The sequence below is a fragment of the Phaseolus vulgaris genome, chromosome 5, assembly GCF_000499845.2.
Source record: "Phaseolus vulgaris cultivar G19833 chromosome 5, P. vulgaris v2.0, whole genome shotgun sequence".
NCBI classification, from domain to species: domain Eukaryota; kingdom Viridiplantae; phylum Streptophyta; class Magnoliopsida; order Fabales; family Fabaceae; genus Phaseolus; species Phaseolus vulgaris.
Window position 1 is genome coordinate 25518289 of NC_023755.2, and position 25857 is coordinate 25544145.

The following is a 25857-nucleotide window of genomic DNA, read 5'->3' on the forward strand; positions in this document are numbered from 1 at the left end:
CACCCTATATATTCAACCAAGACAAAATCTTACTATAATAATTTATTTAAATAAATATAGAAATCTTCATCAATAATATAGTATTTTACACTAATATTACATTCTTTTCATTTTCAAAGGATAATTTTAGAATAAATATTATCAAAACATGTTTTATTTATATATCATATATATATATATTTATATTTTTAAGTAAATATATATTTATATGTAAATTAATTCGATATCGGTGAAGAGTAAAAATATCATTGACGAAAAAGTAACCAATGTTGTTTTAAATATTAGAAATCATACAAACAAAATGTTTTAAAAGTTTAGAAAGTTAGAGGGAGAGAGACAGTGCAGTACTTTGAATAAGATGAAACTGAAGTCAATATTTTCTTAGAAATATTAAATGTTTTGAATAACTTTTAAATTATACATAAAAAATGTGGTGCAAAAAGAAAAGAGAAAAATTTATTTTGATTTTAATTATTAGTTTATATTGTAATATCAAATAGGAAAGGACTCTTTGTCATTAAAAACATAATTATTGTACTTTTTTTTTATTTTACTATGGTTAATTATGGTTTAGTTATTTTTAAAATGTTTTATATTATATGTTTTTGATTGAATTTGTTGACTATTTTACAAATGACGCATGTTGGTAAACAGGTATTTGAAAATATGTTTGCTTTTGAGAATTTTTCTTAAACGGATTTTATCTAATATTCTTTTCCTTATTCTTTTGTTTAAATTTTGAAAGAATGATTTTCTGTGTATTTTTCTCACTTACTATTTTGAATTTTAGAAATGAGACATTAGTGTGTTTTATTTAAGAAATAAAAAGATTTAATTTTTAATTTGAACATTATAAGAAAAGTTGAATTAATTTTCTTATTTAAAAACTATATTTATTTAAAAATTATATTAGGTTTTAAGGTGAATATTTAATTATGATCGAAAATTACAAAAGAAAATAAAATATTCAAAATTAAATCAATCCAAAAATTATATATTTTAAAATCACTTTAAATACTCATAAATCAATTAAAATTTATTGATTGATGAATTTTAGATATTTTATTCGTTTCTTAATTAATTAGTTTAATTCAAATTTTATATTAATTTTTTAAGAAAACCAAATTAAACTACTTATTACATTAAACTATCATATTATACATTTAACTAAAAATATATTTATTAACATTTGTTTTTATATTTTATTTTATTTTATTTTATCTATAATTTTCAAAACACGGTAACAAAACAATGTAGATATTATAGTTTCTAATGGTAAGATAAGTAATTTATCTATCAAATTAAAATTGTATATATGAAGTAATTATAAGAGAACATACTATGTTTTCATTTTAGAGTTTAAGAAAAATAATAATTTGGTGGTTATAAAATTGTTAATTGCAATTTTTAAACTAAATTATTACGAAAACAACATATGACAGTACGATCATATAATAGACCAAACTCTTATTCATCATATATTTTTTTACAATTAGCAATTAATGTTTATAATAAATTCAGCATTTAAATATTTTATTATAAATTATAATAAAATTAATATGTATAAAGTGTCAACACAAATCATTGGAATTTATCTTTATAATAATGAATTATATATATACTACATTATTTTTTTTACACTAAAACTCAAAATTACGTATTATATTTTACATTTTTTAAATTGATATTTATGTTTATTTATATTTATTAAAATAAACTATAAATTTATATTATAATATTTTAATTTTTTAAAATATTATAATAAACTTTATTTTAATATAAAAAAATTATATTGATCAAATCACATACAATATCCAATAAAATAATTATTTATATTTTTAAAAATTAGTAAATATATCTTCAATATTTGTCAAATGATAATATATTAGTATATTTTAAAAAATTATATATATTCTCATATATATTTATATTTATTAAAATAAATTATAAATTTATATTAATTATAATTATGAGAATTATAATATTATTTATTTTATTTTTAAATTTAAATATAATTATATAAATAAAAAATAAAAAATAGGAATACATATATTTTTTTAGTTATTTGTAGAAAAGTTTTTTTTCAATTACTAATAGAAAAGTTAATGTATATCTCTTGTTACACCCAAAAATATATATAACTATTACAATACAAATTTTACTGATTTTTATTAGAGGGTGTAGGTATCATTTTAACTTATTTTTATCCCTTTAAGAAAGCAATTTGACCTAGTTTCTAGAAGGACAAGTATATGATGCGGGTTTGACTTAAGGCTACCTATTGTTTTCCATCCTACTCCTCTTGCTTGTTTTTCAAGGCTCCTTTACCTATAAATAGGAGGCCTACTCATTGTATTTTACATGTTGAAATTGAATAGAAAAATTACTTTACACAAATATTGTGAGAGCTTGGGTGAGTATTGTCTCCTCTTCCTTTTGGTCTTATCTTGATGAGAATGAAACTCTCAAGTGACGGCCTAACACTTATCTTGGTGGTTTCCACCCATCAAGCGGCGTGACCACCCACCACCATCTCCATAAGTTTCTTCTTCCATTTCCTTCATGTTCCCTTTCCATTAATGTTTTAATGTTTCCTAGTTTTCTTCTTTATTTCGGCAATTACATACATGTCACCATACAATGTCTTTTTATATTTGCCTTTGTGAAATGCACCTTCACACCTACTTAACCATTTGGTTAAGTTAGTGCCCAGTGGAAAATTTCCTAATGTCATCACCATTAACTCCAAAATTTTCAATCTTAAAGTAAAGTGTCACCAAAATGAAAACATCTAAAAATTAACTCACATCAATACTCCTCCATGAATCTTACTTTGAAACTCTCTCATGTGACAACTTCTTCTCTGTCCTCCATCATCTGCTTCATACCTATCCACCAAAACTCAGCTTCTTCAATAAGCATATAGATGGCATAAGATAACTTTCTCTTTTAAGGGCATTAAGTAGCTTCAAAGATTCTTTCTATGTCTCTCACCCACTGATTTGCTTCATATGGATTTACCTTCCCATTAAATTTGGGTGGATAGTGTCTCGGAAAGTCCTCCAGACTAAAGATATGTGGTTGTTGATGAAGCTCATACTCTTTTACTGCTAATCTAGCAGTTTCTAATTGATGAAGGGCGGCCTAATGCTGGTGTGCCATAATAGCACTTTGTTGTTGCAAGGTTGTTGCCATCATCTCTATTGCTCGAGTTAAGTTGGGCATATCTATTGATGGAAAAGGAGTAGGTGGTCTACGTGCCATCTTCTAAGCACATAAAGATTTGGATTAGAAATTACCAAAAAATTTCAACTAAATCTTTAAGACAAATTAACTTCAAAGAAATAATCACACAAGACAGGTAAAAACCAATTACGACTTATCTCTAAAATGTATTCTAATTATTTAGAATTAAGATAAAAAATAATCTTGATCCAATCATGAGTGTGCACCTTCACCACTCTATCAAGATTCTTTTCATTCTTAATACTTTCAACTTTTTTTAGAACAACTAGTTTGACTCAAGCAAAAACAAGATTTCAAGAAAACAACTTTGTTAAACATCCTATCAGAAAATTTTAACTAAGTCTTGAAGCTAGACTTAAAAGAAATCTAAACGTAGGAGAAACACAATAAACCCACTACCCTTATGTTATCCTAAGGATAATCCGCTCTGATACATTAAATATAACACCTCAAAAAATACATCTAACTATTACAATACAAGTTCTACTGGTTTCTATGCAAACTTTGAGTATTTCAAAACATTTCCATTACAAGATTATGACTTATAAAAATACCAACATTTACAATATAAGGTTTAAAACATCCTAAAGTTTTTGGGGACCTCCTACACCTGTATGATCATCTACTCGTGTACACAGTACAATTATCGCAGTTCACAACACAACAAGAAAAACAAGGGTAAGCCAGTAAAATATAGATTTTATAATATGCACAAATAAATCAAAAGAGAAAACCAAATTACATGAATCAATTTCAGAATTATTCAATCTTCTTCAAATCCCAACATAAAACAATCAATAGATCTCACGTGGATCTACACATCCAGAATATTCAACAAACATAATAACAACTAAAGGCTTCTAGAAGACCTGTATTAAGTAAGTCCTACCAGAGACTAACACATGATCCAAAGATTACCAACAAATCCAACAAAAAGGATCAATGTAAGTTCAATACAACCCAAGTCGTGCATCTCATATGTCACAATGTGCATGAACTCTCCCATCAACTTCTCATTCTCACCACCTGATATCTTAGTCTATGTGATTTAGATCATCAGTGAAGCTCGAAGATTTCTATTACCATATAGGCATCAATACTTAATACACATACAAACATCAATCCATACATTATCCTAAATGTATGAATTCAATTCCATACCATTTTCATCATACAATATCATTCAAAACACGATCCACTACATTCAACAGTCATAAAAAAACAACACTTAAATACTAAACCATCAAAATCTAATATTTCTATAAGTTTAAATAATATATAAACAAACAACACAATATATAAAACACTCAACATCCATGCAAGAGAAATTGAATATTTGGACCATGTTCCCTCTACATCCAGATCTTCTAGCCTAGGGTGCTATTAAAAATGAAATTTATCTTCCCTTACCTTAGTTGCTTGCTTTCCAAGCAACCTCTAAAATTTTATCCTTCTAGTATGGATAAGTTTCAAGATTTAAGGGCCTAATGCAAGTTATCCAAACAAAACAGAAATTCAGTATATAGTAGAATAAGTTGAGATGATTACTCTTCTCAACTGATCCCACAAAGATTGATGACTAAATTGTAAAGAAAAACAGAGAACAAAGATCTTTAAAGCAAAAATGAACTTACTCTGATTGAAAATTTAATCGGGTAAAAATGTTCCTTAACTCCTCAGTTACGATGTGATCTGATCAAATTCTAAACTATATGAAAATTGGAGTAGATAATTAAGAGAGAAGGAAGAGAAGAGAAGTTGTGAGAAAGAGAAAAAGGAAAAGAACGTAATTGGGATTTGTAATTTTTTTGTTTGGTTGTTACATTTATTACCTAATATATATTTAAAAAATACATATACATAAACTTTGTATTCGTAATTTTTATTTTTATGATAATTTTTTGTTTATCTACTTTTTTAAAATATAGCAAAATAATCATTTGTTTAATTTTTAATATTAAATATACTTATATATAAATAATAATAAATTATTGTTTCTTATAGTATATTAATTATGAGAATAACTTATCAGTTACTCATTATTAAAAACATATGTTAAATGAAACTATCTTTTAAGAGCGTGTATAACGACGAAGAAGCGTAGACATATTATGCACAACGAAACAAAATAGAAAAGCGCCTAAAATAAAATTGAATAAACATGAAAATAAAAGAAATTATTCTAAACTTTTCGTGGCAAGAAAAAGTTAAATATATAATTGATTATTAATAAAATTATATATATATATATATATATATATATATATATATATATATATATTTTGTAGCGGTCGGACCCCGAACGACCGAGGACATGAATTAATAATACAACATAATAAATATGTGACAAGAAAGCAGTTACAACTAATTTTGAATGAGTTAAAGACACACTTCGAAACGTACTCCCGTAATATCAGGAAGCCACTACACACGACCTGAGGATCACTACACATGTCTTGGCAAACTGGTTATCTGGCCCACACGAGTAGAGGCCCAAGTCAACCTATAAAGGAGACTTCTGACGGGGGAAAATGTACGTTTTTCATATCCTGAGAGAACAAATAAAACACTAGCACTGACTTGAGCGTCGGAGTGCAATCGCAGGTACCCCCACCAACCGGCGGAGCACATGCGTAGGAGAGGAAGAGCTTCGAAGGATTTGGAGGCTACCAGCACGACAACGAATTGTGTACCAAGTGGACAAGCATTACTTAGGCCCCGACATCCATACAGGTACAATTGGCGCCCACCGTGGGGCCCGATTAATTTTTAGCTTTCAGTCTCAAGGACTTCAACCAGCAGCGATGGTATCCACAGTGAATAACGCGAACAATGACAACACGACAGAGAATCAAATGGTGATGTTGCAAGCCCTTCAAGCCCAGATGCAGGAGTTGTTGTAGAAAGGAACTGCAAATCAGTTGCGTCATGAAGAGGATCGACGTAAGCAAGAAGAAGAACGGCGTCGACAGATAGAGGAAATGGCTCAATTAAAGGAGCAGAACAAAAGACTACTTCAGCGACTTGAAGAGTCCGAACGGGAAGGGCATTCCCTTGCACCGACACCACAGACGCATCAATCCGGGTCGAAGCCACCAACACCCCAAACTCAGTTGGTGCATCACACTTCTCTTACGCATCACACACACCAAAGCGTTAAATACACCTCTCTCGGCAGAGTAGCAAATCCAAGGGGTCATCCTTTCACGGATGACATCATTGCTACACCCCTTCCCGACAAGTGGAGGGGCTTAACGATGAACCTTTATGATGGCTCCATCGATCCAGATGAACACTTGAATATTTTTAGGACGCAAATGACCTTATACACCATGGATCAAACAGTGTGGTGTAAGGTTTTTTCCACCTCACTGAGGGAAGGGCCACTGGGATGGTTTACCAAGCTCCCACAGAATTCTATGGCTAGTTTCGACATTTTAGAAACAAAGTTTACCATCGAGTATGCTACAAGTAGACCCCATCGTACGTCTTCAATGTCTCTCTTCAACGTCAAACAAGAAAAAGGAGAATCGTTGAGGGCTTTTATGGATAGATTCAACAAGGTTTGCATGGGAATCAGGAATTTGAATCCTTACATAGCAATGCACCATTTAGTCTCGGCCATACTGCTAGGTCGGTTCACATAGAGCCTTATAAAACGACAACCATACAACATGGACGAATTAAGAACAAGAGCAACCAAATTCATGCAAATAGAAGAACACATTGACTATCACCAGAAAACGTTGGCAGAAGCTTCTGAAAAAGAAAGAGAGAAAAATAGGGGTATCCGTCCTCCCGCAATGGGGACCGACCGAGACCAGTATCGTCCGAACAGAGGTCCTCGTCTCCATAACTTCACTCCTCTGACGGTGCCTAGAGGGAGGATTCTGGATGAAGCCTTACAAGCTGAACTCATCCCAGCGCTCAAACAAGCGCAAACACCACCCAATGCAGATACGACTAAGCGTAGTCAATATCACCGCAATTACAGCCACACGACCGAAGGCTGCTAGGCATTAAAAGATAAAATAGAAAAACTCGTTCTAGCCGGCCATCTCCACAAATTCGTTAGAACTTCTGCCGCTGTGCCACGGTCACCCTAACATGACGTCGACTATCCCAGAGATAAGGAATGCCCTGGATGAAGGGATAACCGAAATCGTGATGGTTATCGTCGCACCACTCGGCAGAAACGAAGTGAAAGTCCGATCAAGCGGACCCAACCACGAAGTGAGAGCCCTGACCGGAGAAGTCGAACCAAACAAAGGGTTCGTGAAGTTATTAACACCATTGTTGGCCCAGTTTCACTTGGAGTACCACCTCAGGAGGTTAATTACATAACAGGTGGCTTCCCGGGCGGTGGATGTTCTAACTCTACGAGGAAGAAGCATCCGAGGGTGATTCAGTCCATCCATTCAACTTCTACACATAAACGCCTATATATACCTCCAATTACCTTTACTGACGATGACTTCACCGTGATCGACCCCGCTCAGGATGACCCCATGGTCATTACGGTAGAAATAGACAAATTTTCAATCGCTAAAGTTCTGGTAGATCTAGGTAGTTCGGTCGACATCCTCTATTGGGAAACATTTAAAAAGATGCGAATTTCGGAGGCAGAAATACAACCTTACGATGAACAGATAGTTGGATTTTCAGGGGAACGAGTAGACACCAAGGGATACATTGACTTATTCACCACCTTTGGTGACGATTCTCTCAGAAAAACAGTTAATATCTGATATTTGTTGGTTAATGCCAATACATCTTATAATATACTACTCGGATGTCCTTCCATAAACAGGTTAAAAGCTATTATTTCTACTCCTCATATGGCCATGAAGTTTCCCTCCATTAATGGAGACATCGCCACCGTGCATGTTGATCAGAAGATTGCGCGAGAATGTTATGTAGCGAGCCTGAAGGTTGAGCCAACTAGACGATTGAATACCACAACGAACGACCGATCTCTGAGCAGAAGGGGGAGGTCCCAGAGAGGCGTTCCAGGGGAAGAGGCTCTAGAAGGCACGTAGTTGCTCTTGTAGACCTAGACCCGCGATTGGATGACCCTCGGATGGAGGCCGGATAAGATCTTCAGCCCATATTCCTTCGCGAAAAAGATCGTAAGACATACATGGGAACATCCCCAAAGTTGGACGACCGGGAGATGGTGGGTAAAACATTGTTAAGAAATGCCGACCTTTTTGCTTGGACTGCTGCAGACATGCCTGGGGTAAAACCTGATGTTATTACTCATCGTCTATCCGTATACAAGGAAGCTAGGCCAATCACCCAGAAGAAAAGGAAGTTAGGGGAAGAAAGGCGTAAGGTCGCCTGAGAAGAAACCGATAAGTTGGTTCAAGCTGGTTTCATCCAGAAGGCTCACTACACATGGTTAACCAACGTAGTAATGGTTAAAAAGTCAAATGGTAAATGACGAATGGTAAATGACGAATGTGTGTAGACTATACAGACCTCAAAAAAGCATGTCCAAAAGACTCGTATCCCCTGCCGACTATTGATCGACTGGTTGACAGAGCAGCTGACCACCAGATCCTAAGTTTTCTTGATGCATACTCAGGTTATAACCAAATCTAGATGCACCTCGAGACAAAGAGAAAACGGCTTTTATGACAGACTCTAATAACTTCTATTACGAGGTCATACCGTTTGGCCTCAAGAACGCCGAAGCTACTTATCGGCGTTTGATGGACTACGTCTTTCATGACATGATCGGAAGGAATGTCGAGGTATATGTTGACGACATTGTTGTTAAATCTGACTCATGTGGGCAGCATGTTTCGGATCTGAAAGAGGTTTTTCAAGCTCTACGCAAATACCGCATGCATTTGAATCCTGATAAATGCGCGTTCGGCGTAGAAGGAGGGAAGTTCTTGGGCTTCATGCTCACCCATAAAGGCATAGAAGCAAATCCTGATAAATGTAAAGCCATTACGGAGATGCGAAGTCCCAACAACCTTAAAGAGATCCAACAACTGGTTGCCCGACTCACTTCCCTGTCGCGGTTCGTACCTAAACTTGCCGAACAAACGAGACCCATTATCCAATTGTTAAAGAAGACATCCATGTTTGAATGGACCGCTGAGTGCGAGGAGAATTTTCTTCAGTTGCAGGCATTTCTGGCTTCCCAGCCAGTTATACAAAAGTCGAACACACGAGAGCCCATCATAGTTTATCTTGTTGTTTCGAACGAAGCGATAAGCTCGGTCTTGGTACAAGAAATAGATGCAGAGGAGCGCCCGGTGTATTTTATTAGTCGAGTACTACATGGTGCGGAAGTCAGGTATCAAATGGTAGGAAAGGTCGCATTGGTCTTAGTCATAACCGCACGGCGAATGCAGATGTATTTCCAAAACCATCGGGTCATAGTTAAGATTAATTACCCCATTATGAAGATCCTTACTAAGCCGAATTTGGTTGGACGAATGATAGGATGGGCAATCGAGTTTTCAGAATTTCACATTCAATATTAGCCCAAGGGGGCAATTAAATCTCAAGCCCTCATCGATTTCACAGCAGAACTAACTCCACAATCGATATATGGAGAAGGTTCATAGTGGATTTTATATGTAGATGGCTCTTCGAACAATCGGTTGTGCGGTGCGAGAGTATTGTTGGAGGGAGCAGGTGAAATTGTCGTTGAACAAGCCCTGAAATTTGAGGCCAAGTATGAGGCCATCATAGCCGGCCTTTACCTGGCCAACGAATTAGAAGTAACCAGGTTAACTTGCAACAGCGATTCACGATTGGTGGTCGAACAACTTAGAGAGGAGTACGAGGTAAGGGAAACTTTACTTCAACAATATTTTCATTTCATTCGAAATCTTTTAACCAAGTTTGAATAAGTATCGTTCCAAAGAGTTCGACGAGAAAATAACACTGGTGCGGACGCCCTATCGCGGTTGGCCACCACCAAGAAAAAAGGAGTTCACCAGTCAGTCATACACGTCACGTTGACCAAGCCTAGTGTTGGCACAGGGGAATGTATGGCGACTGATATTAAACCAAATTGGATGACTCCCATCAAACAATACTTGACAGATGAAATATGTGACCCACACTTAGAAAAAACAATGAGATAACAGGTCGCCCGGTTCATACTAATCAACTAGGGCCTTTATAGGCGAGGATACACTCGTCCACTCTTAAAGTGTCTTACTCCCGAGCAAGTCACTTATGTGATGACCGAGTTGCACGAGGGGATATGCGAAACTCACTCTGGAGCGCGAACCATAACTGCCAAGGTGTTACGGGTCGGGTACTATTGGCCGACCGTGCAAGGGGATTGCACAAGGTTCGTTCGGAAATTCTTAAAGTGCCAAGAGTATGGCACCTTATCACACCAGAAGCCCGAGAATCTACATTACATCTTGTCTCTATGGCCATTCGTAAAGTGGGGAATGGATATAATTGGACCCTTTGCACTTGGCAAGGGGCAATGTAAATTCCTGCTGGTCGGCATCGATTACTTCACTAAGTGGATCGAGGCTGAACCCTTGACAGCCTTAACTGCCCGAAATGTTCAAAATTTCGTGTGGAAGAATATTGTTTGTCGATTCGGTCTACCCCAGGTTATTATTACCGATAACGGTAAAAAATTCACCGATCGAGGGTTAGCGAAGTTCTACGAGAAACTCAACAATAAACACATTACAAGCTCGGTCGAGCATCCACAAACCAACAGCCAAGCAGAGGCCGCCAATAAGGTCATCCTCAACGAGCTTAAAAGGAGACTTGGTCCAACGAAGGGAAATTGGACTAAAGAACTTCTGGAGGTTCTATGGGCCTACCAGTGTACCCCACAATCCACAACTCAAGAGACACCCTACAGTCTGACGTACGACACTGAAGCCATGATTCCGGTCGAGATAGGCGAACCTTCATTACAACGACAAACGTTGGACTTAGACCTAAATAAGGAAAGCTTGTTGGTCGGCCTTGACCTGATCAACAAGCTAAGAGATAAGTGTAGAATATGAGAAGAAGCATGTAAAATGCGTGTAGCAAGGCGATACAACACGAAGGTAAAGCCACAAAGCTTCCAGAAAAGAGATTTAGTCTAACGCATGCGTAGTGATGCCCGGAAGGATGGCGGCAAATTTTCAAGTAATTGGAAAGGTCCATTACGCATTACCGACACAGCGGCCGGAGGAGCATATCATTTACAATATTTATCAAGAATGTATGTACCGATAACGTGGAAGGTCACGCATCTCAAATTTTATTACAACTGATGAATAAACACTATTGTACTCTTTCCTCGCTCGATTGTTTTATCCCTAAGGAGGGTTTTTGGCCAAGAAGGTTTTAACGAGGCACTTTAAAAGTCATTTATCAAAAGCATATGCGGTTAATCGTTATATACCAAAATCTTGGTCAGAAATTCATAACTTAAAAGGTTATTTACCAAGTCGTTCGGTCAATACCTAGTAACTTAATCGTTATGTACCAAAATCTTGGCCAGAAATTAATAACTTAAAATGTTATTCACCGAGTCGTTCGGTCAGTACCTAATAACTTTATCGTTATGTACCAAAATCTTGGTCAGAAGTTAATAACTTAAATGTTATTCACCGACACGTTCGGTCAGTGCCCAATAACTTAATCGTTATATACCAAAATCATTGGTCAGAAACTAATAATTTAATTACTAGTTACAGAGGCATTTAATCATCAATTAATAACTTATCGTTATTTACCAAATCTTTAGTTTAAAACTTAATAACTTGTTATTCACCGAGTCGTTCGGTCAGTACCTAACAAATTAATCATTACTTACCAAAATCTTGGTCAGAGGTTAACTCAAATATTATTCACCTAGTCGCTCGGTCGGAAATTAATAGCTTATCATGGCACCACCCATTCGATTGGGTATTAACAAGAGAATGTTGAACCAAGTGGTGTTCAAGCTTTGAAGAATCCAAACCCTTTGAAGGATGATGAAGCCTTTGATGTGCTTGGTGTTGCTGTGCTGGTTTAGTATAGTTCTAGGGTAGTTTGAGTATTGTAATCCACCCATTGATCGAATCTAAAGCATAAGTATCTCAATCTTTGTGAAAGTAAAATGTTTTCAAACTAAGTTAAAACAACCGATTGTTTTGTCGAAACAACCGATTGTTTATACTTAGATGTTTTGAGAAAAAGATTGAAAACTGTTTTTAAAATGGTTGAACTGTTAAGAACCAAAACAACCGATTGATTCGAAGAAACAACCGATTGTTTATTTTGGGACCATAACAGAAAAACTGTTTTATCTTTGACTAAGCATTAAATGATTTAACTGATTACGCTCCAGTCATTAAATGCTTTGACCAATCTTTTAATGCAATTTAAGAGTTTGTTAAGATTTGATAACAAACTACATCTTTGAATAAATTCAAAAAAACAGATTTGAGAATTAATCTTTGACAAGTTTTTGCTAAGAGTTTTTGAGTTTTTTCAAAGAGCTGAGATTGCTGAAAGTTTGTGATTGATCAAAGTTGTGGAATAGGATTCTGCTTGTATTGATTTCAGATTATCATCTGTAACAAGTTTAATCCTTGTACTCTGTGAAACAAGTTTCGTTTCTGTGTTTGCTGAGATTGGTTGTGTGTTCTTGAGGGGATCAAGATCAGCAATCTTGGTGTTGGTGTGTTGGCCAAGGAGAGTGTGTGTCTTGAGGTGTTCAAGGTCATTCTCTGGGTTGTTGTGTAAGTGATCAAGTTGTGATTGCTTGGTGGATTTCCTCAGGGTTTCTGAGAAGACTGGATGTAGCTCTGGGTTTGGAGTGAACCAATATAAACATCAGTGTGCAATCTCTCTATCTCTATCTCTTTAAATTCAGTTTTGTTATTTGATAACTGGTATAAACAACCGATTGTTTCAGTAAAACAACCGATTGTTTTTCCAGTGTTGTGCCTTTGCTTTATGTTTTGAAAAACTGATTTCTTAATCAAGGTTTTCTTGAAGTATTTTCATTCTAGGCTTAAAAGTTTACGAAAATCTCTCTTAAACAATTCACCCCTCCCTTTCGTTGAAGGCCATATATTCTAACAATTGGCATCAAGAGCTTGGTTCTTGAAAGTTATTCAAGTTGATCTAAAATCCTTTTTTCTATGGCTGGAAAACTATCTTTTGAGGAAGGTGTTTCAATCTACAAACCAACTTTATTCTGTGGATTGAATTATAAGTTTTGGGAAGCAAGAATGAAAATCTTTATTTGAAGAAAGAAACGAATACACCTGATAGAGAATGCAGAAATCTGCCTTAGACCAGTAGAACAGATTGCTCACACAGTGACAACACCTCTAACCAAGCCTTAGAAGCAACCAAGAACAAGCACACTTTGTGATTTGGAAAATCTTTCAAGAACACATTCTAATCCTCTGAAAATTCTTATTTCTCTGTTGTAAAACTTGTTTTCTCAATTGTATGATCAACGTTTAATCCCAGGAACAAACTCTTTTTTTATAGGAAAACATTTTATAACTAACTTTCAAAAAATAGTTAAAGTTGTTACAAAAAGAATAGATTGAAATTAAAATGAACTGATTTATTTTCAAAAGCTGTTAGAGAATTAGTTATATGTAGAAGACTTAGTCAAACACCCTAGTGTAAGGATAAACCGTGAAAAGCCTTTTAAGAGAACCAAGGCACCAGACTTAAAAAGAATCTATTCATTTATAGAAGAACAGATTCATTTTCAAAACGATAACAGAAACTTTTTAACAAATAAAACACAGTCGTTTTGATGGAACGAAGACTTAGTCAAAACACTTGATGCACAAAACATGATTTTTCAAAAACATTTAATAAAGGCATCAGTTTAAGAAAAGAATCTATTCATTTAGAAAAGAACAGATTTATTTTCTATGCAGTAAAGGATATTTTTGCAAAAACATGTGAAAAACAGTTTCATAAAACTTGTGCTTGCTCTTATCACATGGTCAGGGATTAAGAGGTGAGTTACCCAGCAAAAAGCCTACTCTAAACAACCTCTAAACTATACCTAAAACATTCTTAAAGCAAATGTAAATACTAAGGAAATTTACACAAATGGCTTCATCAAACACATGTCTTGAAGGGGCACCAACCATCTTCAACAGGAGGAACCACCGCCGGCATGACTTCCTCCACGACAGCTTGTTCTTTTGGTATTCCCGCGATGCTACTGATTTTCCGCCCGGTCGCTTGGCGCTTAAGGTTACTCATAAACTTGCTCAGGGAGGGATCCATCTTCAGGGTAATATCTGCAAAAATATATATACGGTTAAGTCACATTAACATAGACGAATCACGACCGAACACAAAAAATCCACATACCATTTACATATGCCCACTTCTTGGACGACCCATACAAAGCTACCAACTCTCGGGTGGGCAGCTTACAAGGCAACTGGTCAATGACCATTAAGATCTCCTTGTCAAAGGGTGACAATGACGACCACAACCAAATACCAAGTTGGGTGGGTTTCTCCGTCCAATGTAATGGAAATTTGGTCGTCCCATCCGCATTATAAAAGAGGTTTCGGCCATCCGGTTCCACGAAAATCTTAAAATAATTTTCTTTGAAATTTTTGTATGAGGTAGTGAAGGCAGCGAAACGGACATTCCCCGATCGGCTAGACAACGAAAACCAACTTACAGAGGTGTTTGGATGCGTGTTATAGTAATATAAAATCAACTCGGGGGTAGGCTCAAATTTAAAAACGTGACATAACACTCAGAATGCCTGAAGAATTGCCCACGAGTTGGGATGCAATCGCATGGGTGCAACATTGAGAATCCGAAGTACTCCCATAGTAAATTTATCAAAAGGAATGGTAACGTGCAAGTTGGCAAAAAAAGTATTATATGCAAAAAAGAAGTCATGTGGCGCATTTTCCCGACCGTGGCACACACGGTCGGTCACGCCACAAATATTCGCAGTTATTGCCTCGGATGGACAGTCAGGCATAAAAAAGTTATCATTTTCATAAATAAATTTATCTGAATCATCAGAGGTCCTAACCCTAGTTGGGATTTTGAGGACTGACGGATCAACCCAATCGTAGCTTGGACCGTCTGACGACTGACTCGCATTACCAGATGCGGTGCGAGTCACAGACGACTCGACATTGACAACACTCTAGGAAGATTCTACTAGGGAATGCATTACTAACATTGACCGAAGAATTTGACGCATTAAACCCAGCACGCGCAATTGACTCGGCACTCGGAGCAAGCAACGCAAGACTCAAGCTTAGAAAGAAAGCGTAAAACTTTTAAACTATCAGTGAATCACTATTTATAGCCAACGAAGTAGGTGAGAGAGTTCCCCATCACTCGTCCAGCACCCTTAGATCGAATATAATCTAACGGTTAAACTCACTCGACATTCGAAACGACACGAAATCTCCATCGTTGAAGGCATCCGATGAAACAGTGCATCACGAAATGGCGACTCTGTCAAAGGTCACTTCTTGTCACATCTCTGCCATGCATTTAAGGTTGCCATCTGCCATGCATTACCCCGAAATCAACAGCCATTATATACAACTCTTCGACAATAAATCTCTTTGAGCCTGGGGGGCAAGTGTACCGGTCGGACCCCGGACAACCGAGGACATGGATTAATAATACAACATAATAAATACGTGGCAAGAAAGCAGTTACAACTGACGTTGAATGAGTCAAAGACTGATGGAGATAAAAAAGAAGAGGATTTTACTAATGGAGGAAGAGGCCATCCACCCAAACATTTAAAGTTCTTCCTTCTAGTCTTCTCAAAATTAAAGAAAGAATTAAATAAAGAGAGGATCAAGCCCAAAGCCAACAAGAAGACTACAAGCATTCAAGAATGGGCTCCAATTAATATCTTTCTTTGTAATTTATTTTGTATAAATTTGTAAAACATATAGGAGTAATGTTTAGGAAGGTACTAAGAGGAAAACCAAAAAGACACCTGTTTTGTAAGTACCTTAGGCGTTAGTTTTTAGGAAGAAACTAGAAAGTTGTCTCTTCACACTCCTTTAGGCACTAGAATAAAAGGAGTTGGAAGGTGACCTTTCAAAAGCTTCTCTTGTAAGCTTCTCTTGTACTTTGTGACCAATCCTCTCTATTATAAAAGGGGTGCTTAGGTCTTTGAAATAATAAGATTGATTTTGTGAGTATTGAACCTCTACCAAATTGGTGAGTGATTGAGAGAGACTTGTGTCTTCTTCTCTTCTAGTCTTATCTTGAGTGAATTCTTGGACTCTCAAGTGGCGGCAACAACACTCATCTTGAAGCCAACCATCCTTCAAGTGGCGTGCACATTCCAAGGGCTTCATCCACATAAGTCCATTTTCCCTTCATTCCAAATTACTCATTTTTGTTCTACTTGTTTGTTTTCACTTTCAATCGATGCAATCTCTTCCTTATGATGTCCTCTTTCATTTGCTGCACTTATATTCAATTTTAATCAGTGCAAATTGGTTGTTCTTGCTGTTTTGGTCACGTCCTCCATGGGTATAAATGCTATATGTTGTGTTCTTGAGTTTCTATCCATGGGTTTGTTGTTCAAAATGGGTTTCTATGTGAGTTTGGCTTGGTTACTTGTGTTTTGGTGAGTTCTTGAATGTTAAGAACATTCATCCCATTCTTAAAAGTGCCTAATCATATTCCAACTCTCGTTGAATCCATAACATGTTCATATCATATCCATATCATGTTATTGGAATCATATTAAAGACACATTTCGAAACGCACTCCCGTAATATCAGGAAGCCACTACACACGACTTAAGGACCACTACACATGTCTTGGCAAACTAATTATCTGGCCCACACGAGTAGAGGCCTAAGTCAACCTATAAAGGAGACTTCTAAAGGGAGAAAAGGTACGTTTTTCATATTCTGAGAGAACAAACAAAACACTAGCACTGACTTGAGCGTCAGAGTGCAATCGCAGGTACCCCGTCCGACCGACGGAGCACACGCGTAGGAGAGGAAGAGCTTTGAAGGATTTGGAGGCTACCAGCACGACAACGAATTGTGTACCAAGTGGACAAGCATTACTTAGGCCTCGACATCCATGCATATATATATATATATATATATATATATATATATTAATATTATATTCTTAATGATGTTTTTTAAATAAATAATCTAAAATACAAGTATTAAAATAATAGATAAAATTAAATTTAATATCTTTAAAGTAATTTATTTTAATATACTATTATTTAAAATATTTTTTATTTTTTAAATTTATAATAATATTTTATTTTAAATTTAAATTTATCTTAATTTAAATATAAATTTTTAAAAACTATTTTTTATATCAAATTTTTTTTAAATATATTAATACAAAATATTTAATCAAATAAACTAAAAATTTCTATATTTATTTCACTGAAATTTTTTATTTTTTTCTTTAATGTAAATAGTTATACTTCCTATCTCTTTTCTTTTCCATTTTTTCCTGTTTTTTACTCCCTCCCTAATTCTAAAAACGTAATTAAAAATACATCAGACAATGATCAAGAGTAAATGCACTTGAGTATAATAACAATTTTTTTTCAATAACTCGTTAGCCAGTATATTTCGATTAAAAATGTCGAATTCACGATAAAACATTTCGTATTTTATTTTTTGCATCTTATACAGTAATTTAAAAACATTAAAGTTATAAATATAATGGATAATTGCTTTATTTTGTCTTTCTTTATTTTCAAAATTAAATGTGAAAATATAATATTTTTGTTGTTCATATCGAGGAAAACTATTATAAATACAAAATAACCAATCGTGCAAAAGTTTATCAAAACTAAATACAAAATATCAATTTAAAACACTATTTAATTTCAACCAATCGTGCAATAGTTTATCTTAAACCTTAATTGTTCGTTATTTCATTGTAAGATGTCTTTATCTAAAAATGAAATTTATAAATGTAATAAATGTAATAAATGAATACAAAATAACCAATAAATGAGCAAAAAGATATTTATTAAAATCATTAATGTCTATTACTTTTTCTCGATATTTCATAATAAACTAAAATTAAAAAAATATAAATGATGTATTGAAAATTTAGGCTTAAATTCATATTTGATTCCAATAATTTTACTAGTGTGTAATTTAAGTCCTTATAATTTTAATAAAAAAATTTATTTTTCGGTTTTTTAATATTAAGTACTTTTTGTTCCATGTTTTTTAAAAATGAAGTAAAAATGTTATTGCATGTACTAATAGACAATCATTAAATAAAAATCAATCTTAGAGACAAAAAATAATTAATTGTTATATAAACTAAATTAAATACTATTTTGGAGATTAAAAAATTTATTGATATCTAAATTAGTTTTATTATTGATGAATAGTTTCTAAATTGATATATAATTAACTATCAAGACTTTAACTACCAATTATTTAGTTGATAAAGTTGGTAGTTAATCAAATACCAATTTAGAAACTAATTTAGATAGCAATTATTTTTTTAGTTTCTAAAATACTATATAATTTAGCCAATATAATAACTAATTATTTTTTGTCTCCCCCTCTCTATATATATATATTTTAGCATGAAAATGTTTTGTTATTAGGGAGAATGGGAGACCCAAGTTTTAAATGAAAAAAATAGAAAGGCCATAAATAAACCATAAGCATTTATTCTTTACTTTATTAAGAATTTCATCTCACTAAATAGTTTTTCTTTGAAATCTAAGTTTAGAGAGAATAATTAAGATATTATTATGTTGTTAGCTTACATATGTGTGAGGAGGTAGAAAATGAAGACGATGTTAGTGTAGGGTTTGATAATTTGAAAATCAAAAACTATATTGGATTTTTGAAGTGAAATATGAAATATTTACTTAATTAGATGTGTAAAAAATGTTATTGTTGATTTATAAGCATGTAAAATGTATATCTTTATACTTATGAGCGAGAATAATTGTAAAGTATATATGAAGTTAATGTAGTGATTATCAATAAGATTGACGTATTAGAAGGATTTGAGTATAATATGAGGTTAAACTTAAAATTAAATCACTTATTGATTGAAAAATGATGCTTTTTCAGTGTGATATCACTCAAGTGATAGGTTACACTCAAGTGATACTTAAGTATGACTTAAACGATGAGTCATGCTTACATTTACCATTAATCAAGATGGATTGTAACGATATAATGTATAACTCAAGTTAAGTTTTGTAACTTGGTGATAGTGAAGTTTAAAAAACCTTTTCTCCTTTTTCGAAAGAGTTGATGTTTAAGCAATAATGTTTTCACTCATGTATGAAACATGAAGGTGAAACATTAATTTATAAAACATGTGATATACAAACATAATTTTATCTACCTATCATTTTTGTTATGTTTACTTTAAACCACTTTTAACCTATGAATTGATTAAAATGATTTGAGAATATAAGAACATAAATTGTTTAAATATAATTATATCTTTTAAAAAAATAACATTTTAATAGTAAAATGTCAAATAAATAAGATATGGATATTTGTTTTTGGAGTTTTTATTTATTTTATCTAAAACTGAATTGAAAGTTGGTGGTTTCAAGTTGTTTAATTTTCTTTTACTAGTAAAATAATTTTATACATTAACTATTTAGTCTGACCCACTTAAATTATTTTAATACGAGATGGTATATATAAAGAAGATTTTTCTTTATAATTGTTTTTTTTTACACAATTTTTTTCTTATTATACTCTTATTTAATATATCTTATTTTATTAATACAATGAAATATTTTGTCATTTCATACGAATTACTTAAAAAATGAAATTTTAATTTTTAAACTAATGTTAAGGGACAATTTTTATATGTAAACTAATTTTCCACTCTTCTCTTAATTTCTTATTTTAAGGGAACAAAATAAATAAATAAAGAAAAAACATATACTCTCTCTTATTCGGTTCTCACACCAAATCTCATATATAAAATAAAATAACATCAATTTCCAATTACTCTCTCCACTCCATTTTAAGCAACTCTATTTTTTGGATCTACTATCAAGTGAATCATAACCTTAATGTAAATCTCATCACACTCTTCGATTCCAAAACCACCATTCGAAAAAGAGAAAAAACTTGAAAAATAAAAGAAACTCAAACTAGAAAAGAAAAAAAAAAGATTGATTAATCAATTCATATTTTTCTTTACATGTTATTTTTTGTTTTTCAATTTCAACTCCTCCAAAATTATTTCCGTGTATATGTTAAATTTCTATGAAAAAGTTGAAAAAAAATGAAAAATGTAAATACAAAGTTGATGTTGCCCGCCTGTATTTCCGCTAATATCTATAGTAAATATCATAAATCAATAACATTCATACGTGTGTGATGTAAATTTAGCACCATTAAACTATTACAAGTATGATGAGAAAAATAAAATACTAGATTAATGAAATACATAACGTAAATTAATGTTTTCTTTAATTTAAAACATGTCATGGTCACAATTAGGATGATTAACATGTCACGGTTCAAGTTTACTAAATTACAAGACATATCACGTTTAAATTTTCATTAAAAATAAAATTTTCCAATACAAGTTTATCTATACAGATAATTCTCTAAATGCTTTTTTAGTGTATGTAATTACTTTTCCATTTTATTCTTATATAAATATTTTATATTATTATTATATAATTATGGGCATTCTCTTAAGTGGAGGGACGATTTTGAATGGAAATATATGTGGAGAACACTTTTAAATTGAAAGATTGAAAGAGATTGTTTATTTTCAAAACCAATTGTATAGAGAGTGTGTGTCTCTTCAAATTTTCTTCAAATTTTGAGAGAGAGAAAAATATGAGGAAAAATATTGGAGAAGATAGAAGAGAGTACTGTTCAAGAGAATAACTCGGCTTAGACATATTGAGTCGTAGGAGAATCGACACATGTTGGCATACACCACCACTTCCGACTACAACATTCGTTTAACAACATAGGGTTTGGTACAGGCATGTCACGCCGGCGTCCGCCTTTGCCGTGTGATTGGTGTCTCTGTCGTGTGGAAAGAGTCACAGATTTGGGAGCAGGATTTCTAGAACTTTCAGGTGAAAGAGAGGATGAAAGTAATAAAGGAAACTCGCAAACGTTTGGAAGATTGTTTTATCGCTTCTTCGTGGGAGAGTCTGCTACCAATGTTTCTTATTGTGTTTCAAATAACCTCTTTCTCTTTACCATTCCTCTCCAAATACTGCTCATTATTCTTCATTTTTATTTAATTTTATTGATAAATACTTTAACGGTTTAAATTAACAGGATTTGAAAATCATGAGGAAAGGTAAAGAGCAGAAGCACAACAACCGTCTTATATGTTAAATTTCCCTTTCTTAATTTTTGCTCAATTTTAGGTTTTCTCTTCATATCTTTCATTTTCACCCCATTCAATTACCACAACAAAATGTTGACGCAGCAGCGAAAAACTGAGAGCTAAAGGAATTGAAGTGTTAGGAGTTGTTTGCCATTTTTCTAATCCTCAACAATGGAAGGACTTGATACACAAAACTCTGCAGGTCAGACCTTCAGATAAATGATCTCTATCAGTTGAGTTGTTGCGACTTGCTGTTAGGGATGAGCCTCGTTGTGGGGTACGTGGCGACGAAGGTGGCGTTGGAAGGGTGGAAGGACAAGGAGAATCTCATGCTGATGTGGATATGTAGAGTTATGTGGATCACAAGAATGTGTGCGACATGTAATTTTTTTGTTTGGATATTCTTTTTTAATGCAAATACTTTAACACTAATCATCATTTTTAAGTAATTCTTATTGATAGTTTTAATTTACAGTATTTTTATTGTTTTTTTTAGTGTTTCATTTTTGTAAGAAAATCATGCCTTTATTTTTATTTTTTTTTCATTTCGTTGGTAACAAGTACTTTCTTATTGTAAAGAAGGATAACCTGCATTGTTGCCAAGAGTTTTGAACAGTAGAAACATTTTAACTTTCAAATCTTGTAAATTGCTTGCAATTTGTTTTTAAAGATTAAACATGAAAGAAACCCATGTCGTACTTTCGGCACAAAATAACTAAGGAAATCTTTAGTTTAAGAGCTAACTAAGCTAAATCATATTTCATGTGTATCTCCACATTAGACAGAAAACTGTATTTTCTCACCATTTTTAGTGTTTAGTTACTATTTGCATTCTTTTATACCCAATTTTGATAATAAATTTATATGTATATGCACTTTCTAATATGCAATATGTGTCATATTTGCTAATTTATTTGTAGGTAGTGTAAGATATGATTTGTTATTGTGTCCTGACCAGTCATCGGTCATCGACCTAGAGACTGGAGCACCTATGCTTGGTGATGGAAGGGGGTCACGAGGTGGACCCCAGACACACTTACCAGAAGATTGGTTAGTCTTTGGACGTTGGTAACCTAAGCCCGATGTTGGAAGATCGATATCGGACATCGCCAGCAGAGAGAGGAGATCGGACATCGATAGTTTGAACGTTGTAGAAGAACACGTAAGGTGGGCTTAAGAGTTACGATGAGTTAATAGTCAAAGACATGAGATATGTGAGAAGCCTAAGTCACGAGGAATCCATGCACGTGGTGTGTATGACGGATGAAGGCACAACACGTGAGGATAATCCTGGGAGGTGTTAAAGCCCATTAGGGTTAGGGTTTTCAGGGAAGCTACATGCATGACAGTGAATACTTAGGACACCCACGAAGCAGATAACGCTAGAGAATAGGTGCACAGGTTGGTACCCAAGCGGCCACTCTGATTATTCATTGCACTCCAGTTAAGGAAAGTTTCATGTGTTAGATACGCTAAGATTACCTAAATAGCGACGCAGAGACATTTTCCTAGGAACCCTAGATAAGAGTAACAATAGAAAGGCAAACCCTATAGTTTCAGCCTATATAAAGGGTGCCCAGAACCCTAGTAAGGTAAGCAATTTCTAAGACTGAAGCTAATATATACACTTGGTGTTTCTTTGCCCTAATACTGACTTGATCGTTGGAGTGCAAACGGCCGCTAGGGCGTCCCTTTGTCTTTGCAGGTGAGAGGTTTATTGATTAAGAAGGCACAATTCTCAGACAAGATTGAAAGGCCAAAGCAGCTGTTGGAGTCAACCGGTGAACGAAGTGAACTGACAGGATCAATTATCGTATATATTTGTAGTTAATAATTAAGGATAAACAAAATTAATTTAATACATATTATAAAAATCAATTACGCTACCTATATATATATTTGGTAGATTATTGTCATGATGTTATATCTATTATATATTATAGTAAGCTGTAATTAATTTTATCACAAATTTATCACGCCTGACAATATATTAATTAATTTAATAATAAATACAATTAAAAGATTAAATATCATAATAGTAAAATAAAAAATATTATTAAAAAATCATAAAATAAATATTTGACTAAATTAAATATATATTAGAAGTTGCATACTACACTACTTAATGTATACTAGAAAGTGCAGATAGGATATAAATATATGTACATTCTCATATATTATTTGTAGGTATACACTACCTATTTCGTATATAAAACTAAATAATATATTATAAAAGCAAATAGGATATAAAAATAATACGGAATAAATTTTGATAAACTATTACTATTATATTGTTCATCAAATTAAAAATCACAAAAAAATCACCACAATTATTTCCTTAATCTTTATCATTGCTTATTCATTATTAGTTTATATTCCTTAAATTATGTGATGCAGCAGGATGATATAATATTTGAGATTTCCTTCCAAATAGTTGTATATAAATTGTAAATAAGACATGATGACGTATTTTTTAATTTTATTATAATTTTAGTTGTATATATATATATTTCAAATATTATTACAAATTTATACCGTAATATTTTCATTTTATTGTAATTTTATATGTATCTAAAGTTTTAAAATATATTATTATATACTTAGGTGTAATCACATTTTATATTGTTATAATTTAATAAATATAGTATGATAGTTAAGGTATTAAGATTCAGATATAAAATTATAGCTCATAACTAATTTAAAAGGTCTGTTGTATAAAAAATATCTGTACATATATGTTGATATTTAAAAAATATAAATACAAATAAATTTATAATAAATTAAAATAATATAATATAAATTTATGTTTTATTTAATAAACATAAAAAAACACATATATAATATATATATATATATATATATATAAATAAGATAGTTTTATCCTTAAATATTTATTTAATTTGTATTTTTTTTGGGTAAGGTGATCAGAAATTATTAGAGTAATCACTTAATTCACATCCACCTTTGAAGCCGACATCATACACGATCTGAACGGTCCATAAGAATGAAATCCAGCGGTAGCCATCATCGATCCGTGTCATTTACTCTCATTGGCTCAATTTCCATGCAGCCTACTATATAAATCTCGCAACTGCTAAAATTATTTACTTTCAAATAAACTCTCTTCTCATATTCCCTAAAGCACTAACCTCCTATAGGCAATTCTTGCATCTTGCATTTTCTCTTTCCCACAATTAGATCACAGTTCATCAATGGCAGGTCGAGGCAAAACCCTAGGGTCCAGCGCTGCTAAGAAGGCAACCTCCAGGAGCAGCAAAGCTGGTCTCCAATTTCCTGTTGGCCGTATTGCCAGGTTCCTCAAGGCTGGAAAGTATGCCGAGCGAGTTGGTGCCGGTGCTCCTGTCTATCTCGCCGCTGTCCTCGAATATCTTGCCGCTGAGGTAGTTCCTTGTGTTCTTATAATTCTATATATAAATTAGTACTTGATGTTGTCAGATCTAGGGTTTGAAATATAGGTTCATTTCCCCTAATTAACCGAAGAATTATTTATTTACTTACAAGCAATTGGATGATTTGACTTTGGTTTTTTTTATTGTGGCTTCAATTGATAGTTTGATTTTGATGTTTTCAGGTTCTTGAGTTGGCTGGAAACGCTGCCAGAGATAACAAGAAGACTCGAATTGTTCCTCGCCACATTCAATTGGCAGTGAGGAACGACGAAGAGCTGAGCAAGCTTCTTGGTGATGTTACCATTGCTAACGGTGGTGTTATGCCTAACATTCACAATCTTCTACTTCCCAAGAAGGCTTCATCCAAGGGTGCTGCTGGAGCTGACGACGACTCTTAAATCGACTCAGTCTTCGTTTCACGAAACGTTATTTAATTTTATTATATTTTGGCTCTTTGTTTTGTAGTTTTGATCGTCATGATTTGTAGTTGTAGTTAGGGGTTTCTTTTAGTGATGTTGTTAATAGAAAATCTGTTACGCTCCAAGAAAAAGATTATTAAAAATTTAGTTTATTTTAATGTTTCATGATGTGGTTTTGTTCCTGAGTTTGATACATAATTGTTATTTGTAAAACTCGATTTAAACTTGCGGATTTGTCATCGCTTCTTAGACTTTGAGAAATTGGTTGCTGGTGTTTTGGCTCTGCAAGTGCATTATTTATGCGTGAGCACACAATTTAAGTGTTAGAGACAGTTCCAGTTCTCGGAATATAAATATGTTTGTGATAGTTTAAAGTGCTTAATAAATTTTAATGTGTAGGTTTTGAAACAGAAATAGCATGGTTTGTGCAGATAGATTGTTATGTTGTTTGAAATGTTCGACTTTCAGTCTAA

At 33.4% G+C, this 25857-nt stretch overlaps 2 protein-coding genes across 2 annotated transcripts; both read left to right on the top strand.

Annotated features, from left to right (window-relative positions):
- The first annotated feature begins 6227 nt into the window (after positions 1-6227).
- LOC137834187 (uncharacterized) lies at positions 6228-7994 on the top strand. The gene is made up of 2 exons (XM_068642249.1): positions 6228-6809; positions 7440-7994. Exons 1-2 carry the CDS (start codon positions 6228-6230, stop codon positions 7992-7994), a joined length of 1137 nt encoding a protein of 378 aa, XP_068498350.1.
- Positions 7995-24647: 16653 nt separating this feature from the next.
- LOC137835330 (probable histone H2A.3) lies at positions 24648-25549 on the top strand. Its single transcript, XM_068643799.1, has 2 exons — positions 24648-24956; positions 25148-25549. Exons 1-2 carry the CDS (start codon positions 24768-24770, stop codon positions 25361-25363), a joined length of 405 nt encoding a protein of 134 aa, XP_068499900.1. The 5' UTR covers positions 24648-24767; the 3' UTR covers positions 25364-25549.
- Positions 25550-25857: the final 308 nt, after the last annotated feature.